At 36.5% G+C, this 27862-nt stretch overlaps 1 protein-coding gene across 1 annotated transcript in view; it reads left to right on the top strand.

Annotated features, from left to right (window-relative positions):
* The window catches only part of DCC (DCC netrin 1 receptor), a 769602-nt gene that overhangs the window by 306661 nt on the left and 435079 nt on the right, over window positions 1-27862 (top strand). Inside the window, exons 5-6 of the mRNA XM_059139941.1 lie at window positions 14317-14471; window positions 17069-17189. Of these exons, the coding sequence (XP_058995924.1) occupies window positions 14317-14471; window positions 17069-17189 (276 nt within the window). The remainder of the gene's footprint in view (window positions 1-14316; window positions 14472-17068; window positions 17190-27862) is intronic.

The following is a 27862-nucleotide window of genomic DNA, read 5'->3' as shown; positions in this document are numbered from 1 at the left end:
TTTTTGACTTTGTAAATTCATGTTTTATTTAAGGGCAGAGCAGATTAAATTCCTACCATGAAGGCAAGAATGCCTCCACAGCAGATTAGCATTCTCACTCATCGCTCATTCCCCACGTCTCGATTTTGGTAGTTACAAAGTTGGGTGTCTCCTGTTCAGGATATAACAATTGAATTCTCTTTAGTAATCTTATTTTCATTGTGTTTACTTTATTTCTGTATAGAGATATTGTCAATATATCTTCACTATATCATCAATATATAGAGATACTGTCAATATATCTTCTGTATAGAGATATTGTCAATATATCATCACATTCTTCAGGATGTCTAACTTTTTATTTTGATGGTACTTTAATTGCCTGGATTTTGTTGTCAGACTTACTTTAGAAAGTGTTATTTTTTTTTTAAAGAAAGAAAGCAACAAGGAAACAAAGAGCAAGCTATATTTTCTGAGTATTTTCATAATTGAGAAAGTAGCTTTGCGTAGAAAGGCTCATGTATAATATTCCTTAGTAATATTGCTTTATTGTCTTCTGACATTGGATATTACTATTTGGGCATCTGATTCCCTCTTACCTCATGCAGATTGTTTTGATTTTGATTTTTCTTTCCAGATGTTCAGATAATTCTTTATCTTCCAGATTTAGTAGCCCAAATGAGGTATGTGTCACTAACGGGAGTTATGTGTTCAATTTCCTAGGAACATGGTATAGTCTTTGATTCTGAAGTCTCTGATTTATTTTTCAGGGAAAATTTCCTATTATTTTAATCTTTGAATATATCTATTCTTTTCCATTTGTGGGCTTGATGAATCAGAATTTCAATTATCTTTTTTTTTTTTTTTAAAGATTTATTTATTTGACAGAGAGAAATCACAAGTAGACAGAGAGGAAGCCAGAGAGAGAGAGAGAGAGGGAAGCAGGCTCCCTGCTGAGCAGAGAGCCCGATGCAGGACTCGATCCCAGGACCCTGAGATCATGACCTGAGCCGAAGGCAGCGGCTTAATCCACTGAGCCACCCAGGCGCCCCAGAATTTCAATTATCTTAAAACTGGATCATTTCTGCTTGTCCTCTTTTCTATACAAACTTTGTTTTATTTTAGTTGTTGGCTTTTATCATCTATGTTCACTGTGATTATGTTGGTAATATGGTATTTAGTGTTTTTTTTCTTTTTTTATGTTACTTGAACTTTCTAATTTACATATTGTCTCTCTATGATCTTGTTTTAGTCCTTGATTTATTTCTTAGATCCACTATTTCTCCTTCTCTTTCATTCTGTTATTTTATTATCTAGTCTTTGACCTCTAGTTATATTGAATTTATTTTCATATTAAAAAATCCATTGTGTAAAGCAACTTGAACAATTTCCGTTCCTACCCTTATATTTTCTTCTGGACTGAGTGCTTTAGTGTCCTCTCTCCCTTCCTTCAACCACCTTTCTCTTTATCTCTGTCTCGGTGTCTTTCTTTCTCTCATTATTGTTGACTGTAGTATATTTCCATATTTCTCAAATATGTCTTTTATCTTGCTCATGTGTGGGTGGATCTGTCTAGACACTTTTTGCTCTAATACAATAAAAGTGACTTGGAGACTAATTTATCACCCTGCCTTAGACCCTTTGGGCTCTAGTTTAAAGGCTGGAGATTTCAGGTTTTGTGCCCTTTTTAAGGGCAACCAACCAACAGGAATGGTTGAGGAATGAGTACAGTAGAAGCAACTTACTGTGTCCACTGGTGCTGCTCCCCTGCCCTTCTAGAGTGCAGGCACTAATCATCAGGTTTCTGGTCAAGTCTCTAGTTCAGTGTTAGCCCAGAAGCTCTCACCTTAGTTGCCCCCATCTCCTGTATGTCTCTTCAGCAGCCCTCCAGCTTCTCCTCTCTCAGAGAAGGAGAAACATAAGGCTATATCCATAGGTTTTGCATTGATTCAGATTTGGAAGGATTACTGAGAATTCTTAGGCTTTCCCCCAAACTTCAGGGCCATTTCTGGGGTTTAATGACAGAAAAGGAATTCAATCCTAATCTGCCTTTCTGTTCTACTCCCAAAATGTCTGTTTCAATTTTTTTTTCCCATTGACTGTGCTTTCTTTTCTTAATTTGTTGTTGATTTTATGTTCCTGTGTGTACGTATTGGGACTGAAGTTTATTTCGTTAGGTATTGAGGGAGAGAAATTACTTGTGTCTTAGAATCTATCATTTTCTTAGTAAAATGTGCTAAAAGATTACCTGACTGAATATCTACTACTATTAAGAAACTTGAAAAATAATTTTTCTACCGCAATTTATTGTAAATCTTCAAAGGACATTCGAAAACACACAGAAATAGTTCTCATGCATGGCAGAAACATTTTTTCCTAGACTTTACAACATTCACATCTTTTGCTGTCAAATACCAAGAAGACATTCTAGAAAACATTTAACTGAGGGAAAAATGATAACTCTCAAATACCTGTCAGTACGCAATGATAGAAATTGGATAACTTATTTTATAGATGCATTATTTTTATCATCATACAACATGCATGACTTACTATTTTTATCTTTTTTTTAACCTGCTTTCATTTCCTTCATAGCTAAAATTGAAAACTGGCAAAGAAAGATGTCAATAAACTATATATGTGTGGATGTATTATTTTATGTGTTTATGTATATACATGGCATTTTAAACATAAGCATTATATGTGATTATATAGTTTACTTAGAAGTTTATGGGAACACAAATATATATGTGATATAGAAGTACATATTTTAAAATATTTGTTTATATTTACATATACATACATACATATTTGTGTGTGTGTGTGTTCACAAACTTAATTGTTGGATAGTTGCCAAAATCTACCTAAGGCCTTAGTGATAGCACAAAACCATTCCAAAGGTATGACAATGGCATCAGGAAGTGTATAGAATTAGGACCTTGAGGTAATCCTATCACCGGTTTGAGCCTCACAGCATCATTCCACCCATCTGGTCCTAGGCTCCACAACTGATGAGAGAAAGGAAAACTTAGTCTGGATTTATAGAGAAGCAAACCCTGATTACAGAAAGAGCTGGAACTGAGAAAGAGGAAGGGATTATTTGTCTGGATAAAGAAGATTGTGAGGCGAGATCAGAACAGTTTCCAAGCATATATAAAAGACTCTAAAGTAAAGTTGAAGATCAGATGTTCTTCATAGACCAGAATTTTTAGGTAGGAGGACAAGTTTTTTGGCATACTGTGTCCATAATAAGAAGCACTGATAGTGTAGAAAATGAAATTGAAAGGTCTACATTTTCATTTCTCTAGGGTCATTAAAATACTATCTTTGCCAACAGCAACAGAGTAGCTTAAAGTTGATGCTTCTAATATTCTATTGCTGTAATTTTTACTAACCTTGAAGAAAAGTATACTCTTATGTCTTAAATGCTGTTTATCGTCTAGCTTTTTCACAGCTGTTACTCAGTTGCAGCCAGGAAAGGATTGTCCTATGAAGACACCCAGGCCTAAATAACGTTCATTAGCACTTACCCTGTGCTTGGCTTTGAGGACACAAATTTGGAAAGGCCGTCCTGTCCTTAAGAAGCTAGTAGCTTAGTGGATTCCTTACGAGATTGATGTTACAATGAAAGGATTGCTCTTGTTTCACCTGCTTTTTATTGTCACTTAGTTTTTAGTGATGATATATTTACTTCTGTGTAAGGAAAAAATATATATATGTATTTATATAAAATTAAATACACCACTTAGGCTCACAAATATGTCAGGGAAAAAAGGTAGTGTACATTCTAGAAGTTATTAAAAGAACCCCAAACCTAATTGTCACCCCATTTCCTGCCCCCCTTTCTCTCTCTCTCTGTGGAAAAGATCACTGATGGACTAGATTAAAATACTTCTTTGAATGGAACATGCTAAGAATAAAATCCATAGCTTAAAAAAAAAAACTTTTTTTTTTCCCGGAAGAGTGGGAGCCCCAGTCAATATTAATAGTTAAAACTCAAGTGAGATTTTACTTCCAATGCAGAATACATTCTAGTCACTTAAGACTAGAACCCAACCTAATTTTTTTAGGAGAGTAAAGACAGGTATGTGTGAGAGACAACCCAAATTGAAAATGAAATGCAAATCTCAACACCGTCCCTGTGGGGGAGGACAGATGTGTAGGTAGGAAGAGCAAACTAGAGAGAAATACTCAGCAGATTTCAAGTTACTTGTCACCTAAGACCTAGAGAGAAGTGTTAGATTGGGCAGAGATAACATCATATAGCTCCTTGTTAAAAAGGGAGAAGGAGGATTATGCAGTTAGAGATCAAGTTAGCTGAAAGAAAGTTACTTTGGCAACAAAAGTTAGTGCAAGAAGAATTGAATTGAAACTATGAAGTAAGAGAGCAATTTCTCGTCTATAAATCAAGCTGTCCATTAGAAACATGGTTCTATAAAACTAGGATTTTGCTGAGGTGTGTTTAGCATGAAAGCCTGAATTAATAAAGATGATTTCCCCCACTAGGATATGTTATCTCTAGACCTACATTCAATGCGCAGTGGCTTCCTTTGTAGATCTGAATGTGATTCCATATGAAACTATGGCTCCTTAAGGTGAAATTATCTGTTGATACAATTGTGATAGTGCCCTTGAAAGAACTATTTATTTTGAACACAATTTGGTAATCCAATTTGGCAGCCAATATGCTTTAGACATTTAGTGTGGTCTCTCTCTTTAGATACACGTTTTCAAGAGAAGCCTGATGGGGTTATGCCCACTATTTTAACAACAAATTAACTAACCTCAAAGGGCCTGGGAACTTGGAGAGAATTGTCATGCTCTGGGGAATCTAGCTGACTTTCCACTGTACTCAGAGGAGAAATGTAGCCATCATGCTAATTTTTACTTTCTTCCTAATAAAAGCTCACCAGCCTATTTTTTTTTTCCCTCAATTCTTGTCAATCATTCACCAAAGTGATTTGTGCTGCCTCGTTTTAATTTAAACCACCTGCATGGCTTTAAAAATGCACTCACTGCCATTTCAGAATTTTAGTAAATCTTTAGAATCTTCTCAAAATCAAGGTAATACAGAGTATTAGTTAATTGTTAATTATATGTATTAGAGCAGTATTTTACAGTTAACTCATCTTTATTACATACCTAAATAACTGGAGAAGAATAGCTAAGTAACTTATTTAAAATAAAAATACTAGAAGCCAAGCCTAAAGAAGATTGAGGAATGATATGAGACACTCCTAAAAATACTTGTGAGGTATCTGCTATATGAAATAAGATTCAAAATACTATTTAGATTGTTGTTGGTGACTTTGAGGTTGAAATTACAGAAGATATTTCACTCTACAAAATTCAAATGATTAGACATAGCATAGAAAGTCTTATGAGAAAACCAAGTAAATTTATGAAAAACTTTTATTCAAATTTAAGATTTAGTTATAAAATTTGAATGATTTCAGGATAGAGGGGTTTCTCATCTATTAGTCATTTCTAAGTATGATAAACACTTTCAAGAACAAACTGTATTTTTCCATGATTCTGTTGGTTATTAGTCATTTTTGGTCATTATGCCTTATTCCCTCAGCCCCCATATTAAAATAATTCTTTATGTATGTACTATAAGTACTGTAGAAGATCCTGAGAAACTAATATCTAAGGGAAATGTAAGTAATTTATTTCTGGTCATGAATTTTTATTCTATCCAAAGAGAGTATAACCAAAATCAATATCTTTCCTGAAATTGTTGTAACATTATATGTGTATGTTAAGTAATTCTCTGAAATGAATTAATTCCATGTAAATGGCATAATTTGATAAATTTGAAAATTCATGGTACTTCATTTCTATTAGTCATTAGAAGTCACTACGCACCAAATAGTTTGTGAAGTAAGTGAAATCACTTCTTACATGAGAGTGGAAGGGAGGGATATTGTGTTCTATTCAAAGGAAATTAAAAGAAAAAGTATATGCTTCAGATCCCATCTGTGAGAATCATAACGTGGTTGGTAAATAATGATATATGTGAAAGATATCTTAAAATAAGAAGTGGTATAAAAACTGGGCAGAGAGAGAAAGCACTACAAGAAGCAGGAAAATCCATTGTCAGATTCACGAAAAGACAAAATATCATGGTAAAAGGAGTATTCGAGTTTCCTCTTAGAGAATAAATAGAAATTATATCATCTGAGGAATGTAATTCCAGGAAAGGATCCATGATCAGAAAAATGCTGACAAAACATACTTATAGCCATCGATAAATCATATTCCTTCTTTCATCCCAGTTGCAATTTGTGTTGAGAATATAGGACTACAGAGCTGTGAAAGATAATGTAATTATACCTAGATCCCAAATTCCAGGCAGCAGATTCTAGTCTGTTCAGCACAGAAAAAGATAAAGGGATAAAATAAGAAGAGAAATACTGGGTAAACTTCAGTTGTTCACTGTCTTCCAAAATAGTGTCAACATCAAAATTATATTAACCAATAGGTCGAATTAATATTAGTGTGGTAGAGCCTCTTCCCCCAAAACATTATAAATTACTGCTAAGGTAACCAAGTGCCATAAAAATCAGTAAAAATAGTACCACTGGGATTTCTAAAAGGAGAGAGAATTTTACAAGAAGAAAATTAAGGTGACCTTTTGGAGAAGTGGATTCGTGACGGATCGGTAGGATGTCTACACTCTAAGACAAAAGGGAAAACAGCTCAGGAAGAGAAAAGTAAATGAACAAAGACAGTATCAGAAAAGGACGGAGTACAGTTTGTTAAGTTGAGCCCTCAGATGTACGTAAGGTATGTGTGGATGGATGCTTCAGGAAAACAGGTAGCAGTTGGCAATGCACTATTTAAAACAAGATTGAAAAGCTTTTACCTGATTTCTAATCCAACCCACACTTATAAATTTAGGTCTCTTGAAATCTCTCTCTTAAATTCTGTATTTATCTCAATTACATTTGCTCAAACAGGGAAGAGCTTTAGGACTTTTGGAAAGGTGTCCAATATAAGAGATACTGTACTCCTTTCTCCATGTAGCTAAGCTACACCATGCTTCGGTCTTTATTATTTTTCTCATCATTCACTGACATTTTATTTTCCAGGACAGTGAATAGCATGTTGTTAGTAATGTGGTTTCCATGACATTGTCCAAACTCCTCTTCCTCATCTTATATTAATATTGCCACAGAAAATGTAAAAATGTGCATTTTATTGAGTTCATATAAGCATCACCATCAAGAAAGTCTTTGCAGAGCGTATGCTGAGTATGAAGCACTGTGGGAGCCATTGAAATATGAAGAGAAATCATTATCCCTTATCTGTAGCACAAAAATTACTCATGACTATAACACTGCCCCACTTAAGCAGTATATTTTCAGAAAACATGAGATGTAGACCCATTTCTGATGTGTGGTATAGTCTCATGCTTCAACTTCCCCATTCAAGTGAGAAGCTACTTTTTCTTCTTTACTTACTGTCTGGCTTAGTGTGAAAGCTGGAAACCTGATAGAGAAATGAAGGTATGAACACAGCTAGGGAAGACAAGGTATCCAATGTAATGCTGAGAGCCTAAGGAATAAAAGAAAATCACAAAATTTAGATTATGGTTCACATATATGTTTGGAAGTGGAAAAAATTATTGAAGCACCCTTGCTACTCACTGTTTTATAATTATAATTGCATATTTAAGCCAAATTATCCCCTTAACTAATCAGAAGTCACTATTATTTTATTTTATTTTATTCTTTTCTTTTCTTTTCTTTTCTTTTCTTTAAGTAACCTCTGCACCCAGTGCCTGGGGCTTAGACTCAGAACCCCAAGATCAAGAGTTGCACACTGTACCAACTGAGCCAGCTAGGAGCCCCAGAAATCACTATATGTTATTAATTGATAAAACTGAATGTTTTGATAATTCACTATAATCAGCTTTGGTTTATTTAGATCCATTGAGAGGTAATAAACAGGAAGAAGATTTCTCAAGTTGAGCAATTAGAATGAATCTACCCCAAACTATTAGAAAATAGCCATCATTTAACTTTAGTTGTTTGTATTTAAGAAATTTTTCTGTGTAAAACACACTATTTTGAACATTGAGAATACAAAAGGATAAGTCAAATTGGAGAATCACACACACCCATATATATTTACATATTTATGTGTATATTTATATGTATATTTCTATACACATACACAATAATTAGTTTGTTGTGGGCAGTATACTCAGATACACTTTTCTATTCATTGTTTTTCCTTAACATACAGTGATGCGCAGTACATTTAAACATGACCTGTCTGGGGCACCTGGGTGGCTCAGTTGTTAAGCCTCTGCCTTTGGCTCAGGTCATGATCCTAGATCCTGGGATGGAGCCCTGCGGGAAGCCTACTTTTCCCTCTCCCACTTCCCCTGCTTGTGTTCCCTCTCTCGCAGTCTATCTCTCTCTGTCAAAAATAAATAAATAATCTTAAAAAAATTAAAATAAAATAAAATAAATATGACCTGCCATTCATTGTCTTCAATTTTTATCTCTAGATTATAGATGGGGACAGTCACTGAAGCTATTTGCAGTGAGTGGAATGTCTGGGACTTAAGCCCAGGCAATCTGGCTCCATCGTGAGGGCTCCTGGAATTTCACTTTTCTTTGCTCTTCTTCAGTATAGATTTGGTATTCTTTTCTCTTCCTTTCAACTCCTAACTGTTCTTAGTTCAGTTCTACTCTTCCCCCCACCCCTGCTCTCTAAATAGATAGATACTATGTACACACACACACCCCCCTCGGATACATATCAATAAATAGGCATACCTCTCTCTCTCACACATGTGTGATATATATGTATATATATGTATGTGTATGTATATGTGTATATTTATATATACATATATATATGCATCTGTGTGTATGTATATATTTTTTCCCAGATCCCATAATAAACTGAATATGGCAATAAAGTGAGTCAGAGGAGTGCCTGGGTGGCTGCTTCATTAAGCGTCTGCCTTTGGCTCAGGCCGTGATCCCAGATCCTGGGATTGAGCCCCGCATCAGGCTCCCTGCTCAGCGGGAAGCCTGCTTCTCCCTCTCCCACTCACCCTGTTAGTGTTCCCTCTCTCTCTGGGTCTCTTTCGGTCAAATAATGAATAAAATCTTTAAAAAATAAAAATACATAAAGTGAGTCAAATGAAACTTTTGGTTTCCCATTGTGTATAAAATTGTGTTTCCATTATACTGTAGTTTATTAAATGTACACTAGCATTAAGTCTAAAAAATGTATCACATACCTTAATTTTAAAATATTTTATTGCTAAAAAGTGCTAAGCATCACCTGAACTTTCAGTGAGTTGTAATCTTTTTGTTGGTGGAGGGTCTTGCTTCAGTGCTGATGGCTGTTGACTGCTCAGGGTGATGGTTGCTGAAGGCTAGGGTGGTAATTTCTCAAAGAAGACATCATTGAAGTTTGCCACAACAACTGATTCTTCCTTCCATGAATGGCTTCTCTGTAGCATGTGATGTTATTTGATAGCATTTAGCCTGGAGTAAACTTCTTTCACAATTGGAGTGAATCCTCTCAAACCCTGAGGCTACTTTATCAACTAGTTTTATGTAATATTCCAAATCTTTTATTGTCATTTCAATAATCTTCATAGCATCTTTACCAAGAGTAGAATCCATCTCAAGAAACCACTTTTTTCGCACATCCATAAGAAGCAACTTCTGTTCAAATGTTTTCATGAAATTGGCAGCAGTTCAGTCCCATCTTCAGGCTCCACTTCTAATTCTAGTTCTTTTGTTATTTCTACCACATCTGCAGTTATTTCCTCCACTGAGGTTCTGAGCTCTCTCCAGGTCATCCAGGAGGACTGAAATAAACTTCTTCTACACTCCTGTTAGTGTTGGTATTTTGACTTTTCCCCACGAATCACAAATGTTCTTAATGGCATCTAGACTGAGGAATCCTTTCCAAAAGATTTTCAATTGACTTTGCCCAGATCCTTTGGAGCAGGCATGATCTATGGTAGTTATAGCCTTATAAAAGGTATTTCTTAAATCATAAGACTTGAAAGTCAAAATTACTCATTGATCCATGGGCTGCAGAATGGATATTTTATTAGAAGGCAGGAAAACAACACGAATCTCTCTGTACATCACCATCAGAGCTCTTGGGTGATCAGGTAAATTGTAAAAGAGCAGTAATATATATTTTTTAATTTTTTAAAATTATGTTAATTTAACCATCTCTCCACACATGACAACATAAATGTGGCTATACATACATGTCCCCCCCTTTTTAATTAACATATAATGTATTATTAGCCCCAGGGTTACAGGTCTGTAAACCACCAGGTTTGCACATTTCACAGCACTCACCATAGCACATACCCTCCCCAATGTCCATAAGAGCAGTAATATTTTGAAAGGAATCATTTTCCCAACAGTTGGCTTAAAATATTCAGTAAGCCATATTTCAAACAGGTGTGCTATCATTCAGACTGTTGTTCCCTTTATAGACCACAGGCAGCAGAATGAGAATAATTCTTAAGGGTTGGAGGAGTTTTGGAGTGGCTCATGAGCCCTAGCTTCAACTACAAGTTGCATCAGCTGCATCAGCGCCTAACAAGACAGTTAGGCATTGAAGCTCTGAAGCCAGGCACTGACTTCTCCTCTATAGCTATGCAAGTCCTAGGTAACATCTTCTTCTAATACAAGGCAGTTTTGTCTGTACTGAAAATATGTTGTTTAATGTAGAGACCTTCATTGATGATCTTAGCTAGGTGTTCTGGAGAACTTGCTGTAGCTTCTGTATACCACCACTTGCTGCTTCACCTTGCACTTTTATGTTGTGGAAATGGCTTCTTTCCTTAAACCACATGAACCAACCTCTGCTAGCTTCAGAGTTTTCTTCTGCAGCTTCATTACCTCTCAGCCTTTATAGAATAGAAGAGATTTAGGGCCTTGCTCTGAATTAGACTTTGATTTAAGGAAATGTTGTGGCTGTTTCGATCTTCTACCCATACCACTAAAACTTTCTCCATATCAGTGATGAGACATTATCCATTTCTTACCATTTGTGTGTTTACTAGAGGAGCATTTTTAATTTCCTTCAAGAACACTTCATTTGAATTCACAACTTGGTTGTTTGGCACAAGACTTTAAGGCTATGTCTGCTTTCAGCCTGCCTTCCTCAACTAAGCTTGATCACTTCTAGCTATTGATTTAAAGAGAGAGACATGAATGACTCTTCCTTTCACATGAACACTTGAAGGTCATTATAGGGTTATTAAATGGACTACTTTCAATATTATTGTGTCTCAAGGAATAGGGAGACCTGAAGAGAAGGAGAGACAGAGGAGTGGTCTATGGAACAGTCAGAACACAAACAACATTTACCTGTTACTTTTGCCATCGTATATGTGTGTGGTTTGCAGTGCTACAAAACAATTACAAATTAAATCAGAGATCACTGATCACAGACCACCACAATAAATACAATAATAAAAAAATACAAAATATTTGCAAGAATTACCAAAATTGACACAGAGACATGAAGTTAGCAAATGCTGCTGGAAAAATGGTTCCAAGGGGTGCCTAGGTGGCTCAGTCAGTTAAGTCCAACTCTTGATTTTGGCTTGGGTCATGATCTTGGGGTCCTGGGATCAAGCCCCACTTTGGGCTCCACACTCAGTGGGGAGCAGCTTCTACCCTGGAGAAGATCTTAAAGGGAGAAGAGGAATAGACAATATGGTGTTACATTTTTAATAGCTCTAATTATTTACCTCCATTATCTTTGAGGCTTCAAGAATGTTAATGAGTTATTCTTCCACCTGAATTTTCAAGTTGCAAAAGAGGCAATTATTATAAAATAGTTCAGAATGTAGGCAGAGGAGTCAGCCTATCTGGCTCCACAAATACAGGTTGTATGATTTGGAGAACATTACTTCAATTCCTTGTACCCCAGCCTCTTTGTAAATGGAAACCACAGAGTCTCGGAGAATCATGATGAATACAATAAATATAAAGTATGGGACAGTTGGGTGGCTCAGTCAGTGAGGCATCTGCCTTTGACTCTGGTTAGAATCCCAGGGATCCAGGGACCCCTGGGTGGCTCAGTTGGTTGGACAACTGCCTTTGGCTCAGGTCATGATCCCGGAGTCCCGGGATCGAGTCCCGCATCGGGCTCCCAGCTCCACGGGGAGTCTGCTTCTCCCTCTGACTTTCTCCTTGCTCATGCTCTCTCTCACACTGTCTCTCTCTCAAATAAATAAATAAAATCTTTAAAAAAAAAGAATCCCAGGGATCCAGTCCAGCATTGGGCTCCCTGCTCAGTGGGGAGTCTGCTTCTCCCTCTACCTGCCACTCACCCCACTTGTGCTCTCTTCTCTCTCCAGACAAATAAAATCTTTAAATAAATAAATAGGGCTTAAAACAATCAATTATACAAGGTCAGCTCCCAATAAATATTGGGTGTTTTCTAGTAAACAAATACTTTATCAAAATCTATAATAAAATCAGGAACAGAATCAGACAACTAAGGTATTTGCTCAGAGGCATTCAAGAACTATTTCTGTTGCCTTTTAGTTAGTCGCCTTTTAGTTAGTTATTAGTTTGGTTAGTTGCCGTTTAATTAGTTTAGTTAGTTGTCATTGAATTTGGTTAAGGAATAAAAGATAGTCTCTTACTAATATTAGTAAATATTATAAATATTATAAATAATTTCAACTCTATATACAATGGGGACATGTTCTCTTTAGAAAAGCTCTCTGACATTTTTTTATGTGTTTGATCTGTGAATATTAATGTATCCCAGCTTAGTCATATAAATAAATTTGCCCATGTGAAAGATCAAATAATTTTACAGTTCTTTTTTACTGGAGGTCTTAAATATTTAATTAAAAATCAGGAAAATAATATAGGGAGGATGAAGTGAAAGAATGAGGAAAAGGGAGAGGAAGAAAGAGAGAGATTAAGATTTCTATGCTCTTCAGTAGAAAAAATTAGGGATTTTCCACTGGTTCTGCCATTTTTCTAGAACATTCATCAATGTTTACAAGTTGACTTCGAAGTCAGGGGTGGTCAGAGACTACCCCTGATATATTATATTACATAATACCATATTAACCCAAATGAGCATAACAACAAATGAACATAGCAACAGCAATGACATAAAAAAAAAGCAATCTGACTTTTAAAATGGTTATTAAAAATGCATGTCCATGTCCTACCTGGAAACAAGTTCAAGGCAGCTATTTCACTATGAATTTAACCTGGGTCTAAGGCAACATGAATATTAAAATCTGACATCACTTTAAGATTCCCAGTGAAAGAGGGGCACCTGGGTGGCTCAGTGGGTTAAAGCCTCTGCCTTCAGTTCAGGTCATGATCCCAGGGTCCTGAGATGGAGCCTCAAATCAGGCTCTCTGCTCAGCATGGAGCCTGCTTGCTTCCTCCTCTCTCTGCCTGCCTCTCTGCCTACTTGTGATCTCTGTCAAATAAATAAATAAAATCTTAAAAAAAAAAAAAAAGATTCCCAGTGGAAGAGAATGAAAAATATATATATATATATATATATATATATATATATATATATATATATTTTAAAATTTCCCTCTCCTAGGCAGGGTTTTGAAGGAACAAGCCTGAGAGATTCATTAGCAAAGGTGTGTTATATTTTAATTGTAATTTTCTCTCAATTACAAATTTCCATCACAAAGTAACGAGTATTATGGCAATTAAGACATTAAATTAAATTAGTATATCACCTATCATGCTGAGAAAATAATAAAGCAGTATAGTAATGCACCACAATAGATAATTGCTAAGACAATATGAATGCATCTACAGTAAAGATGATAGTCATTGTTCGTTCCCATCATCATAGCCAGTTTCAACAGGGACTGAGTCCATCACATTAACTAAATCCCAATGAAATTCAAGAATTACAGAGACACTAGGCTTTCTTATGTTATAGTCTGGGTTGTCTCAGAATTATCATCTTCACTTTATTTACTTTATTAGCATAGCTTCCATAGTTTTATGTGCTGTTCAGTATCCTTTATGTAAGTCAATTGGATACAAACACTGGGTATTAAGAATGTTTATTAGATGTTACTTTTTTTTTTTACAAAACTGTTCTCTTTCTTTCCTGAGGCAAAACAGCACTAACTACAACTATTTAACTGTGTTTGGGAGGAGGGAGAGGTGATCTATCATGGTTCCTGTATAATAAACTAATGGTTTCAGGGAATTATTGAATTACAAGTATTCTTTCTCCCCGTACAGTGTTTCTAACTGGGCAAAGACCTTAGCATGCAGTTTCACTTTCCCACCCACTCACTTTTGCTTTCTGTCTTTGCAGTTCCGCCATGGTTTTTAAATCACCCTTCCAACCTGTATGCCTATGAAAGCATGGATATTGAATTTGAATGTTCAGTCTCTGGAAAGCCTGTGCCCACTGTGAATTGGATGAAGAATGGAGATGTGGTCCTTCCTAGTGATTATTTTCAGATAGTGGTAATTATCTTTTTTTTTTTTTTTATTTGTATTAGCTTTATAGTCCCACTCATTGTTTACTCTATTTTCAGTTGCTTTTCTTTCCTGGAAAAAAGGTTCCTGTTGGGAATTTTTATGGTGTGTTAAGAAAATTGTTCCAGTAAAGCAAATGATTTTTTAGACTGAACAATTTTTTAGCTGAAAAGAGTGATCAAACAGCCCAGCCCCCTTGTTTTACACACAAGGTTTTTTTGAACAAACACAATGAAAAGAACAGAAGATCTAAGAGACTATCTTTCCAAGTATGCTCATTGCTAATTCTTGGAACAACTGAGTTTAGAATCTAGTTTTAGACTATATGAAGCCAACAATCTCTTACTTCTTTGACTTTTACCGATTATAACATGTTCAGCAAGATGTGCCACTATGATTATGGTACTTTTACTTTTGTAATATAGACAAGTTTTCTCTGCCACTCTTACAGATAGGACAGCTGATCCTATTTGAGCAGTAGAAAAGAATGTGGTGACAGTGACTGTGACAAGAGGTAGTGGCGGGGTTAGGAAGCCATGGAGACCCAGAGTTCACATGGCATTGAACTTGTGAACACTGGAAAAAAACTAAAACTAAGCATAATAGTTCTTGTAGTTTCTCTAAGTTCTAGTGTACTCTCTGCCCTGTGGGAGATCACGGGGGTAATGGTATGTTATATTCACTAAGTTATTTTCCTTGTGCACAGTGAGAACTCAACACCTATCATTACTATCATTTGTTTTGCTTTTACCAGCAGAACTCTGCTCATTTAAAAATATGCTGAAAACTCTCCATTAGGTGTAGGTTAGCATCGGAAGTTCCAAATTCAAGGAAACAAATATATGAGAGATATGAAAAGCACTTTCTAAATATCAAAGAACTTTATAGCTAAAAAGGAGGATTTAGGTTCACTTTCCTTATGCTTGAGACCCAGACATAAGCTGTCAAAGAAGAGTGTCTAAACGAGGTCCTCTGGCAGAAGGGGAGTAGACTATAGGTGCCCTGCCAGTCCAGGCATGTGCTGTCCTTAACCTTGCCCTGGCTCTCATTGGTGGATCCATGTCTCTGAGGCTTGATCAGTTGACTTTCAGGAACTTCCATAACCTCTCCATGCATGCATCTAGTCATACTTCCAGGGTTCTTAAGGACTACATCCCTAAAATATATCTTTATTACTTTGATCACCACTGTATTTTCACTTTTAGTTACTTTTTTTTAATTGGTTGGGAAGAATGTAAAAAAGGGAAAAAATGAAACTTTTCAATGCCACGCCAATCCATTAGTTCCTTTAAGTGCAATGCTATTTCTGCTACCACTGAATTAAAAATGACCTGCCGTGGGGCAACTTGAAATGTGTTGTGTCCGCCTAGAATATATGCTACTTGCATATAAAGGAAATTGTTGAGTGCCCTTAAGGACACATGATAAAATACAACATTTATTTTTTCTACACTGTGAATAATCTTTCTCCCAGAATGACTCATTACCCCCAACCTATTTAAATGTTCTTTTCTTAAGGTGAAAAGAAAATGTACAATATGAGCCCTGTTCACATGAAGTTGTGCTTAAAAATATTTCCCCAATAGCTCCAGAAATCTGAGAGCCATTGTCTGTCACACAGTAACATTTAACACAAATAGTAACTTATACGAGGATTGTTAATTAGAAGTTAGTCAGCTTTATCTCAGAATTTTACCTCAGCAGAGAATTGACTACAAGACACTAAAAACAATTAAGAATTCCCCATGAGGTAATATTTATCTCTTAATGACTTTAGGGGAAGTGATTTAACACGTTTCACTTACTGAACTAATTCTTACACTAATATTGAAGAAAAACTGAGTCAGTATAATTAAATGCTATCTCCCGATTATTTTATCATCCATCCTTGAAAAAGATGGTTGCTCAATTTATATGAAACAGGAGTTAATATTGCTATGTTTAATTTATGGATTGCTGAAGGTAAAGCATTTTGGTCCTATAACAAGAATGACATGGTGTAAAATATCCACCATACCGTCACTCCAAATCCCAAAAGGGTACATGTCAAAGCAATTACAATTTTAAAAGGATTTTCAGATTTTTTTTTCTCAGTAAACACTTCCAGAAAATATCCAACCTAGATTTTTTTGTCTTTTAGAAGCTGCAAAAGTCAGTTTCTTTTTTTTTCCCCAACAGCTGCTAAACCCAATTTTCCTTCAATAATAAGTGAAAGAATGACATTTCTTTTGATGCTAACTTTTGATTCTTGCCTATTTAATCAAAGAGCTTTCTGTTGCTGCTCATTTAGATATTGAGGATGATGTGTATTTTTATGAGTATAGTTTTCATTGCAGAACTAGGTTAAATGTATGCACATGAATTCAGCAGGGTATTGGGAATCTGTGACATTTCCCAAGTGACATAGGACATATCTGTGAGACTGAGAACTCTTATGGCTTTCTTTCTTACTTCTTCTGTGAACTTTTATCAAAATTTATGTTCATTTTGTCTTTTATGAGGGTTTTGGTTTTTTTTTTTTTTTGTCTTTTTTTTTTTTTTTTTTGCTTTTTAAAATATTGTACCTGCTTTTTTCTTCTCTATAGGGAGGAAGCAACTTACGAATCCTTGGAGTAGTGAAGTCAGATGAAGGCTTTTATCAATGTGTAGCTGAAAATGAAGCTGGAAATGTCCAGACCAGTGCACAGCTCATTGTCCCTAAGCCTGGTAAGTTGAGGGGAACTATGCCTTGGCACAGGTTAATCTCTCTATGATTGGTCCACTTGTGAAATCCATATTGCTTTCCCTATCTCTCAACGTCAATTGGAAATTATTAATTATTTAATCTTTAAAATATTAATTATTTAATTATTTAGTTTATTAAGGTGTACACATGCATGTTGATGTGATATTCTTTCTAGAAAACTGGGTATGTATCGCCATCCAGTGAGCTAGAGTCATCATGAACAGTATGTACTTCTGGTTGTCAAGATAACAACCACTAAATTATTACCTTCTCACATTTTTTTTGTGGCCTGTGTTTCTTCTAGTATTTCAGGTAAACTTAGAATACAGAGAGAGATGTGTGTGTGTGTGTGTGTGTGTGTGTGTGTGTGTGTGTGTGTGTATATATATAGTCTTGAATCATGGATATTGGCATAAAAATACCAGGAACAATTACTTGAAAATAAACACATTTTTCTATTTTTTTAAAATAGATTCTGATAATTTGTCTTTTTCCTTATTATTTATTTATTTATTTATTTATTATTATTTTACATTCAATTAACCAGCATATAATCTATGAACTTTTTATTATATTTTGTCCTGTAGTCTTTCAGAAGTTTAATATGGTGGTGGATTCAAAGCTAGTATAACTCTAGGACACCCGGGTGGCTCAGTCAGTTAAGCATCTGACTCTTGGTTTCATCTCAGGTTATGAGCTTGAGCCCCACATCAGGCTCCATGCACAGGGGGAATCTGTTTGAGATTCTCTCCTTCTGCCCTTCCCCACCCCACAAGTAAATAAATAAATAAATAATTTTTAAAAACCTATCATAACTGTATATTAGATGTATCACGTATTATCTCCAAAACCAAAATATCCTGCTAGAAAAAAAGAAAAGAGAAAGAAAAACAAAACAAAACAAACAAACAAAAAAGAAAAACCCACAAATTGGTCAGCTGCTCTGAAATGTTATAACACTAAAGAAAGTCAAGAATATTCATTTTTTCCCCTACCCCCTTTAGCCCCCATGTTGCAAAAAATACATGTTTATAAAAAAAATAAAAAAATTTAAAAAAAAGAATATTCATTTTTTTAAAAATAATTATGGAAAACTTGTTTAGATAGACCTAGATACTTTAAAATGTTAGTGTCTTCTATGAAAGCTTTCATACCACATATTGATTATTTTAATTACAACTTTTCAAGACCAATTTCCTACCTCTTGCCGTGACTCACTATTCTTATGGCACTTTACATTTTATTTATTTATTTTTTTTTAAGATTTCATTTATTTATTTGACAGAGAAAGAGATATCACAAGTAGGCAGAGAGTCAGGAGGAAACAGGCTCCCTGCTGAGCAGAGAGCTGGATGCAGGGCTCTATCTCAGGACCTTGAGATCATGACCTGAGCCGAAGGCAGTGGCTTAATCCACTGAGCCACTCAGGCACTACTGCACTTTACCTTTTAATAGAAAATAACTTAAAAGTATGAAATAAAGCCTTTCCTTGGCTTCTATCACTTAAAATATGTCTGTGAATGCCTTATATTTGTGCATCCCTAACCAACTATTTGAAGACTCTCAGACTTTCACAGTATTCCTCATGACAATGACCCTCCCTTTTTTTTTTTTTTTTTCCTTGATTGAAACAAAAGCAGCAACCATAGAACAGTCTCAGATGAGTAAAGGAACTAAAAGAATTATCTAGGAATTAAAAGGGACAGTTAACACTCTTTTAAGAATGCCAGTTTCTCAAGTGGACTATTTCTTTTCCCTACATTTACTGTGCTTTCAGTGTTAGTGTGTATTCTATTCTGCTGGAACAGTAAGGGATAAGTAGGACAAAAAGAACTTCTAACATCGGTCTCTAATGTGAGCCATGCTTTCAAGACTGTGCGCCGTCTCTTTAGTAATGACAATATGACCCCACACAAGAGAATTCTGGTTAACCTGGATTCTCAGCTATGGCCATAATGCCGAGGAAAATGCTGGATAAGCAATCCCATATTTCTAAAAGGAGGTGTGAAATTGTTTCTCCTAGGACTTGTTAGCACTGACCAAACACAGCCAGTGGCAATCCCCTGCAATTGCTCATAGGAATGGAGAATTCTCTGAAGTTCTTGAGTTCATAGGATTAGAGATGATCATGGCGTTTTCCCTTCCACACAAGTCAAGTTGTGGAAACATCAGGAAAACCTCTTGAACAGATTGTGTGTGTGTGTGTGTGTGTGTGTGTGTGTGTGTGTATTTTACTGGGAATTGCTTGTAAAAATGGAAATTGGAAAAATTATGCAACCTGGAAATTGCCTGGAGCTGTCCACAAGGACACCAGGAAGAGAAAGGGGAAGGCAGCTGTGGGGAGAATCTCTGTTCCCACCTTAGGGAAGAACAAAGATAGGAGTTGTGCTTGAAGCTAGCAGATCTGGAGTTGTTTTGAAAGGATCATGCCTGAGAGGGCTTGCCTGCTGAAGCTGCTCCCAACAGAAGATAGACACTGCCCAGGAGGGAACTGCACTGAGGAGCTGGTGCCGACAGCCCACTAGGTCATACAGGAAATCCAGTGTCGGGATTCCTGAGGTGAGGGCAGGAGTCTCTGAAGAACCCGCAGAGCTCCTCACAAAAAAGAAGCTTGTGGATGCTTTTCACTTTTGAAAGCAAGACTGTTCGCTCCTGTCTGACCCCAGAGAAGCTCTAAATAGAGAGTCTCATAGAATCTCTAAATAGAGACCTAAGAAACTGAAAAAAAAAAAAAACAAGAGACAGTCTCACTGCTTTATCCACACTTTTGGTCTCAGGCCTACTCTTTTAGGTGGGAAGAAACTGTAAATTGAACATCAGATTAATGTTTTGATTTAGCCTTACTCTGTGTGAGTGAGTGTGTGAGTGTGTGTGTGTGTGTGTGTGCTGTTTTTGTTTGTTGTCCTTAGTACCTGAAGGTAAGGCTTTTTAAATACTTTAAGACCCCAGGACTAGAGGATTGGCCCAGATTGCTATCAGGATTGGGAAACAGATCTGCTAGAGTGCGTGTGAAGGTGGGCCACAGGCTGACATGCAACTGTTGTGTCTTAGAGTTCTAGCAGTTCCGCCCATTCTGTAAACCAGTTACAAGCATCCACGTCGCTTCTCCCGGCAAGCTCTCAGTTCAGAGGGTAGCCGCTTGTTCTTGGCATCTTGCCTTCCACCTGGGCCCCAAGTCATTTAGGTCTAAGTGGCCATACAGAGCAAGGCTCCCCTCAGGAGGAGAATCATTTACCTCCTCATGAGGGAAAGCCTCGGAGCATCCGGGTAATTCTTTCTTCCAGGTAGATGGTAAAATGTTATCGGTGAATTCTGCACTCTTGGTCAGAATTCATTGTATTTGGCAGAGGATTAGAATGAAAGTAAAAGCAAATGAAGATAAAAATCTGAAAGCGTGACAGGACATGATTGTGACTGTCTTACATCCCCCCTTATAAATGATGGATTGCTTTTTCCTGGCTGTTCCATCAGACCTTCAAATCATGCTTCTCCAGCTCCTTGGAGCTGCAGTGTGGGCCACATGCACAGATGGTGGAGAGGCCTAGCTATAAATGTAAATCCGGCAGTGAGGCTGACCATAGCGGGCAGAACATAGCCCTCTCTGTTTAAGTTTCCACAATAAACGGCCACCATGTATTTGGAGGCACACTGTGGACCCGCATTGTCAGCTGCTCAGCCCTGGGCTGTCCACAGGCTTGTGGCAGAGAGTTCCTCTTGGTAGCCATAACCATCTGCTCTTCACTGAAGCACACACAATGACCCGTTCAAGTCAGTGTCCATTGTTAATGGGTATTTACACAGGCCTAATGAAGTTTCAACATAGTCTTTTATATACAGTTAGCTATTCCCACCTTAGCAATTAGTGACTTAGGAAATAAAGTAAACATAATCTACTAAATTAAACTCAGTTAATGACTTGTTTTGCTCTCCAGAAAATAAGTTTGGGAAAAATATTGAGATGTGTATACTGTAACATGTAAAATATATACATGGTTTCCCCTAGGCAGGGGTCAAGAAGATCAATGGCAATTTTACTATAGGAAGTCCTATAATATATATATATATATATATATATATATATATGTATATATATATATATTATATATGTAACAACATAGTATATAGTATATATTAACAGTATAAATGTAACACTGTAACGCCATATACACAGTACCAGACTGCTGCCTCTTTGCCTCGCTCTTTCTCTCTTTCACACACATATACCACACGCACACACACACACGCGCGCACACACACACACACACAGGAGGCATGAAAGCCTGCATTCTTAAGACTGTATATATACATCAAAAAGACTTAAACATATTATGGAATTGTAAATGGAAATTAAAATACTTTACCTGATTTATATTACTTGCATTATCTATTATTCTCTTCTAATAGCTAAGGAAAAGCTTTATTGTTGTTGCTTGTTTTAGTTTATTTATTTACTTTTTTTTTTGGTGGGTGGGGAGGGCACATTGGTTTAAGAAGTTGTTTTTCCAAGTGAACTATAGCTCCAAGTCCACCATTCAGAGCATAGACTAGCCAGAAAGTATCAAGACTCAATGTGTCAATATCCATCACCTGACTACCCCATAACCCCACCGCTCTCCTCTCTGAAACCCTCCGTTTGTTTCCGAGAGTCCATAGTTTTCATTGAACAATTCATCAAAAACTAATGATGTACTGTATGGTGGCTTACTTAACACAATAAAAGAAATAAAGAAAAGAAGAGTCAATGTGTTAGGTGTCATAAGAACAAGAAGGTTCAATAGGCAGATTTGCAAACACATGAGCAGTAGGTTATGATCTGATTGGCATAGCAGTTGCTGATGAACTATTTAGTATCAAGGTATCACCTAGTAAACTGTAGTGTGGGCAGGTAGTAATGAAATTAAGAAAACTATTTGATAGCTGGGTGGAAAAGTTAACAATATTCTTTTGTTGAGGGTGTGTGAGATAGGGAACAAGACAGGAAAGATAAGATAGATGTAAGGTATCAATTATCTCTGAGTTAGTTTTCCTTTTTCCAGCTGCTGGATGGTGTTCAGTTTCCTAGCAGTGGTCTGCAGTGAGGGTCATTGAAAATACTTAACTGTTGGCCAGGGTAGTGGAAGGCCAGGAAACTGGAAATGAATGTGGTGATGATCGGGACCTATGTTGTCTGGAATATTTTTAATTTAAAGGTAGAAATGGGTAAAGATAGAATAAAGTTGCCATGGGAAGAAATAATGTATTCTTCATATTCTCCTCTCTCTTTTTTTTTTTTTTTGCATTCTTTATGCTTTAATGTGCACAAAAAAGCTAAATTTCAAAATGAATATATGCCATTATAAATATTCCCTAAGTATAGATTTGCTTAGGGAAAACACCATATTATGCCTTCCATAGAAGTAAATATGGACTATGTGTCTCATGTTAATATTGAATGCTTTCTAATCTGGTTTTATTTTATTTGTTTTTCTCCTCCAATATTGGTAAAAAAAAACAAACACACACACAATAGAATTTCCTACTGTAGAAGGGGAAATATATTGGCTAGGCATTTAGGAAAATGTGAATTGTTTTCAATTCCCTGTCCTCTTTTGGGAAAGGTTACTGGTCAAAAACAACTTTGAATTGCCAACAACTTTATATATATATATATATATATATATATATATATATATATCTCCTAAAATTAGCAAAAGTATTTAAAAGTATTTAAGTCTGGTCATGAACACTAAGGCATAAAATCAAAAGTTTGTTTTTTGCTGTTGTTTTTGGGGGGATGAGTTGGCTTTTTTTTTCTTTCTTTTTATGACTTGTTCCCTTTCCATGTGAGACGAATGCCTTGAAATCCAAATGGACCAAAGTAATATTTGGATGCTCACCCATGTAATTGTATATTAGCTGCAACCAATTATAGTGTTTCTTACTCAACATTGACTTTTACATAGTAAATTCAGTGATATTGTGTGAAACAATGAAAAATTGTACAGTTAGTCTTAGCACTTAAAATCTGTTGGAATTTGTCCATTTAATAGCACACCAGTGACTAGATAAGAGAGAATGTAACTAAAGCAAACAGGAAGTACTTCTCAATCTCCTATTAGTCATGGGTGGTCAGTTAAGTTGAATTTTTATCTCTCATATAAAAAGGGTTATTATGACTTAAATGCTCAATTGTAGTTAGTGTGGGATTGTTCCTGAAATTCTGTACATAATTTAGAAGAGCCAGTTCCATGTTCTAGACTAACGTGTTTGTGGATCCAAACTAAAAAGTAAGTCATTGGACAGTTTTCCTCATACAAACTGAGATACTCATTAAAACCACAAACGTTCTCTTTCATTTTCCATCATTGAGTCTAAATGAATAAAAGTCAATTTAATGTTTTTGAAACATCTTACCAGTGTGGTGATATTATACCCCTAAGTTTTCCATGAACATTTTCTCTTATAAACCTTGGAAATTAACTGTAGCTAATAGGATACAAGAACCGGAATTTTCAAGGTAGTTTATAATGTCAGCATATATGGCTATGAATGTGTTCAATCTACTGAATGTTATTTTTGCTTGCCACGGTGAAGATAAAATAAGAGGATGGTAGTCTATGCTCTTTTATTTTCTACCTCAAACTAGAGTGTTGACTTAGAGTGTTGATACTCAAACTACTACTTTTCCTGAAGGATTCAGAGTTTATCATAAATCAGTTTGATCTTTTATCATATAACATTCATACGCTAGGTGAGATGCACCTAAATCTCATCTCTATATCCTTTGCTAATTTACCTATAGAGGTTTAAAAACATAATGGAAGGGGTACCTGGGTGGCTTAGTCGGTTAAGCATCTGACTCATGATTTTGGCTTAGGTCATGATCTCAGGGTCATGAGACTGAGTCCTGCATTGGGCTCGGTACTCAGTGGGGAGTGTGCTTGAGATTCTCTCTCTCTGCACCTCCCTCACATTTATGCTTGCTCTCTCTCTGTCTCAAATAAATAAAGAACTCATTAAAAAAACCCACAATAGACTATAAAATATATGTATATATTTAACATATGTATATATGTGTGCATATCCATGTGTATATATACATAAGTACACACATATACATACATGTGTATATCATATGTATATGCATATTTATATGTATATTATCTGTATATATGTATGTAGATATGTACGGACAGAATCACAGATTGTGTTGCCTAACCATTCCAGGTCTACATTTCCTCAGTTGTAAAATGTAGTGGGTGACTGTCTTGAAGATTTATTGCAATAAATATATGTAAAAGAGATTTGTAGGCTCTAAACTGCTACCAAATGTTAGTTATTATAAAATCTTCTGTTGGTTTGTTTTCTCAAGAAAAATAGCAGACATTTATTGGGATGAGTACAATGATAGCTTTCTTCTGGTATATTTTCCCATCTTCCAAGAAAAGAATTAATAAGCAGATATTTCAACAACAGTGCCCATTCAAAGTTTAAGTTTTTAGCCCAGTGGACAAGGTTAAGGGAAAAGGTCTGTTTGAAAATGACTGCCGGTGGAAAGGTTGGCTGCAAGGTTTGCAGTATCAGTTTAATGACTTGCTCATTCCAGTTTTATGTTGGCAGAGGTTTCTCAGCAAATAAAGGCTTGTCATTCATCTTGTCCCTGGTTCAGCATGTGCTTCAAGTAGGAAATAAGCTCAGTACTAATCAGGAGGATATGGCTATATGGCAGACTTTGAAATTAGAAATGAATTCTTCAGTAATGTGAAGTATCCTGAGACAAGTGATAACTCTAAATCCATACAATATGGAAGAATTGATAGATTCATAAATATTGATCATAACATATTTTGGTGGTAAAGACACCAAAGATGTTATTCTAGATCTTTTTTTTTTTAACCCTATAGTGAAGAAGTGAAAAAAAATCTTGATTTTTACAGGGAACCCAAATGATGCATGCTTGTTGTGTTTCTATGTTTTACATATAAATCACTCTCTGATAACAGTGTCTGTGTACACATACACCATACACATGCAATTACATATATTCCTTCTGATACATTATTATTAGAAAATTTTAAGTTATCAATGTAATAATTATGAAGTATATATAATTAGTTAATATTGTATGGGTCTAATTTTTAATTATAAAGGTGATAATATCCACATTGATAGAACTATAATGAAATGGCACTCATATGCATAATTTGAAGACATGAATTACAATTACAATATAGTCACAACAGATATCTCAGATGATCCCAGTAGAAGCTTTGAAACTGGGTTAGCATGAGGAGTCATTTCTATCTATGCCCAAAAATGAGTGTGGCCTTGAGTGAGGTCTTCTCTTTAGCTAAAGGCAATCACTGGATTCAGTAGGGAATCTTCAGCCACTATCACTTCCTCCAGCTGGAGGAATGAGTGCTATAGTCCTGAAAGGTAGTCCTGGATGGTGTACTGCTCCATCCACTATGGTCCTACCCTTGTCCCATTTAAATCTATTTGCTTCTTGTAATATATCTTATTCCCTGGGGAAACGAGGAAGGTTAGAGGTGTGAATTAAATCCTCCTCCAGTGCAACTGCAACTGGTCTCACGGCTGAAACTGGTACTCATTCTTTCTATCCTCCTACTTATATATTCTTCTCACCCCCCCCCCCCCCCCAGCTAGCACCTCTGCCAATCTATCTAGCTCATCAAGTGGTATGACTCAAAGTCCTGTCCCTTCACAGGTCATAGAAAACATATCAGTCCACTTACCATCAAAATTGGGGAAGAGTACCAAGAGACACCTCCAGCAGATGACCTGAGTGCCACTAGTGGTCTTCCCTGTTTTCCCTCCTCCTCTTCCTGATGATCTGGGCAATTATTCTTGCCTTGCCTACTGGTGTTTTGTCACAAGAGGCCTGAAAGGACCAGGCAGCAGTGATCACTCAAGTTCAGTGACATCTCCTCTGAGATCTAGGAATTTTAAATCCACAGAGCCTAGAGTTGCAGGAGTAAGAAAGACACATACTGCAGCTGGGTCAGTGGGCGTGATGGTAAGCAGGACCACACCTACTTCAATCTCTTGTTTCCATGTACTCTACCTATTGGGGACATGGTCTTTGGTTTAGAGTATACACTGCACCCTAGGGAAAGGCACTCCATCTTAGGATATCATCTCTGGCTTGTTTCCTCAGTTGCTCCTCCAAAAGGCTGTCCTTTAGCTCTATCAAGTCAACAGCTTCACAGTGGTTGGTATATGATAGCATCAGGAGATCCTTTGGTCATGTATTCATTCCACACCTCTTTTGCAATTAAATGAGTTACTTAATCTTTTGCAGTGTTTTGCAAGATCTCATGATGGTGGCTCACATACTTTGTGAGCCCTCAGAGCTGCAGGCTGAAGTCTGAGAGCAGGAAAGGAAGAACATGTGTATATCCCAGTCAAGATGAACTGTGCACCTTTCAGAACAGAAGGGGTTCAATATAAATAATACATCACCAATAGGCTAGTTTGTCTCATCAAGGAATGGTATCTGATTGAGTGTTCAGCATTTGTCTTGTTTATTAGCAGACCAAACCTACCTGATTGTTTAGTGCCTCTTTAGAGCAGGATACAATCTGATGTGATTCAAAGATCTTGACACTTGGTATTTACTCTCACATATCCACCTACATCCTTCTTTTCCAAACCTCCCTGTCCCTGGTCTTCCAGCCACTCTCCCTCCAGACCCATAGTCAATCAAGCAAACCATTTGACTTGATTCATAGTCCATATATATATTCTTACTTTGGGCCATTTTTCTTTTCATATAAGATCGATGACCTGGTATACTAAACACTCTGCCTTCCAGGAAAGGTTCTCTTACTGTCCTCCTTTAGGGCTATACCCAAGTGAAGCTGTGGTATTGCAACCGTCTATTTTGAATGCACCCACATACAAAGCTAACAAAGCTTGGTCTTTTTCTTTCTCAGTCATTTAGCCATAAGAGTAAGTTGAGGGCGAAGGTACTTATACAACAGTGATTGAAAATGTGGTTGTACAGGTCACCTGCTGTTATGCCCTCTGGTCATGCTTGTGCCTGATGCCCAATATAACACTTTAATCTTACTTAAGTTGATGATGGTGCCACCTGGCCTTTTGACTCGAGCCATTTCTAATAACCTAGTTCATGATGATCAGTTATACCACTTGGTCAGTTGATTATCCCATGGTTGGGCATTCTTGTTCCAACAGGGTCTAGTATTCTGCCAGAACCCATTATATAAATGGTGTATAATTTTCTGCTGCAGATGGCATGGATTTGCAATAGAACCCTAAGGGTGATTCCTTTATGAGGGCCTGCTATTATCTCTGCACAGATTTTTTTCAATCTACCACTAATACTTCTAATACTTAAGAGTAAACTTGGTTGTATCACACAAGTGGTAGAACCACTGGCTTCAAGCCTGGACTGGATACAATACCTGTTTCCACTCCAGATGCCCTACTCACAAGTGACAGTGTTTCATATTATCTGATAAGTAGGAGCAGAATGTGCTGCCTGCAGAACCCAAATGTCTGAGAGATATTGTGCTTTTTTCTTCGTGTTTAGAGATATGAAGTCCAGTAATTTGTCCCTATTTATAGGTCTTGTCTTTTCCTGTTCCAAGCCCTGTGCCCCTAAAAACTTCATTGGTATCATGGGCTACTG

This window comes from Mustela lutreola, chromosome 11, assembly GCF_030435805.1.
Source record: "Mustela lutreola isolate mMusLut2 chromosome 11, mMusLut2.pri, whole genome shotgun sequence".
NCBI classification, from domain to species: Eukaryota; Metazoa; Chordata; class Mammalia; order Carnivora; family Mustelidae; genus Mustela; species Mustela lutreola.
This window is presented reverse-complemented; position numbering and strand designations above follow the sequence as displayed.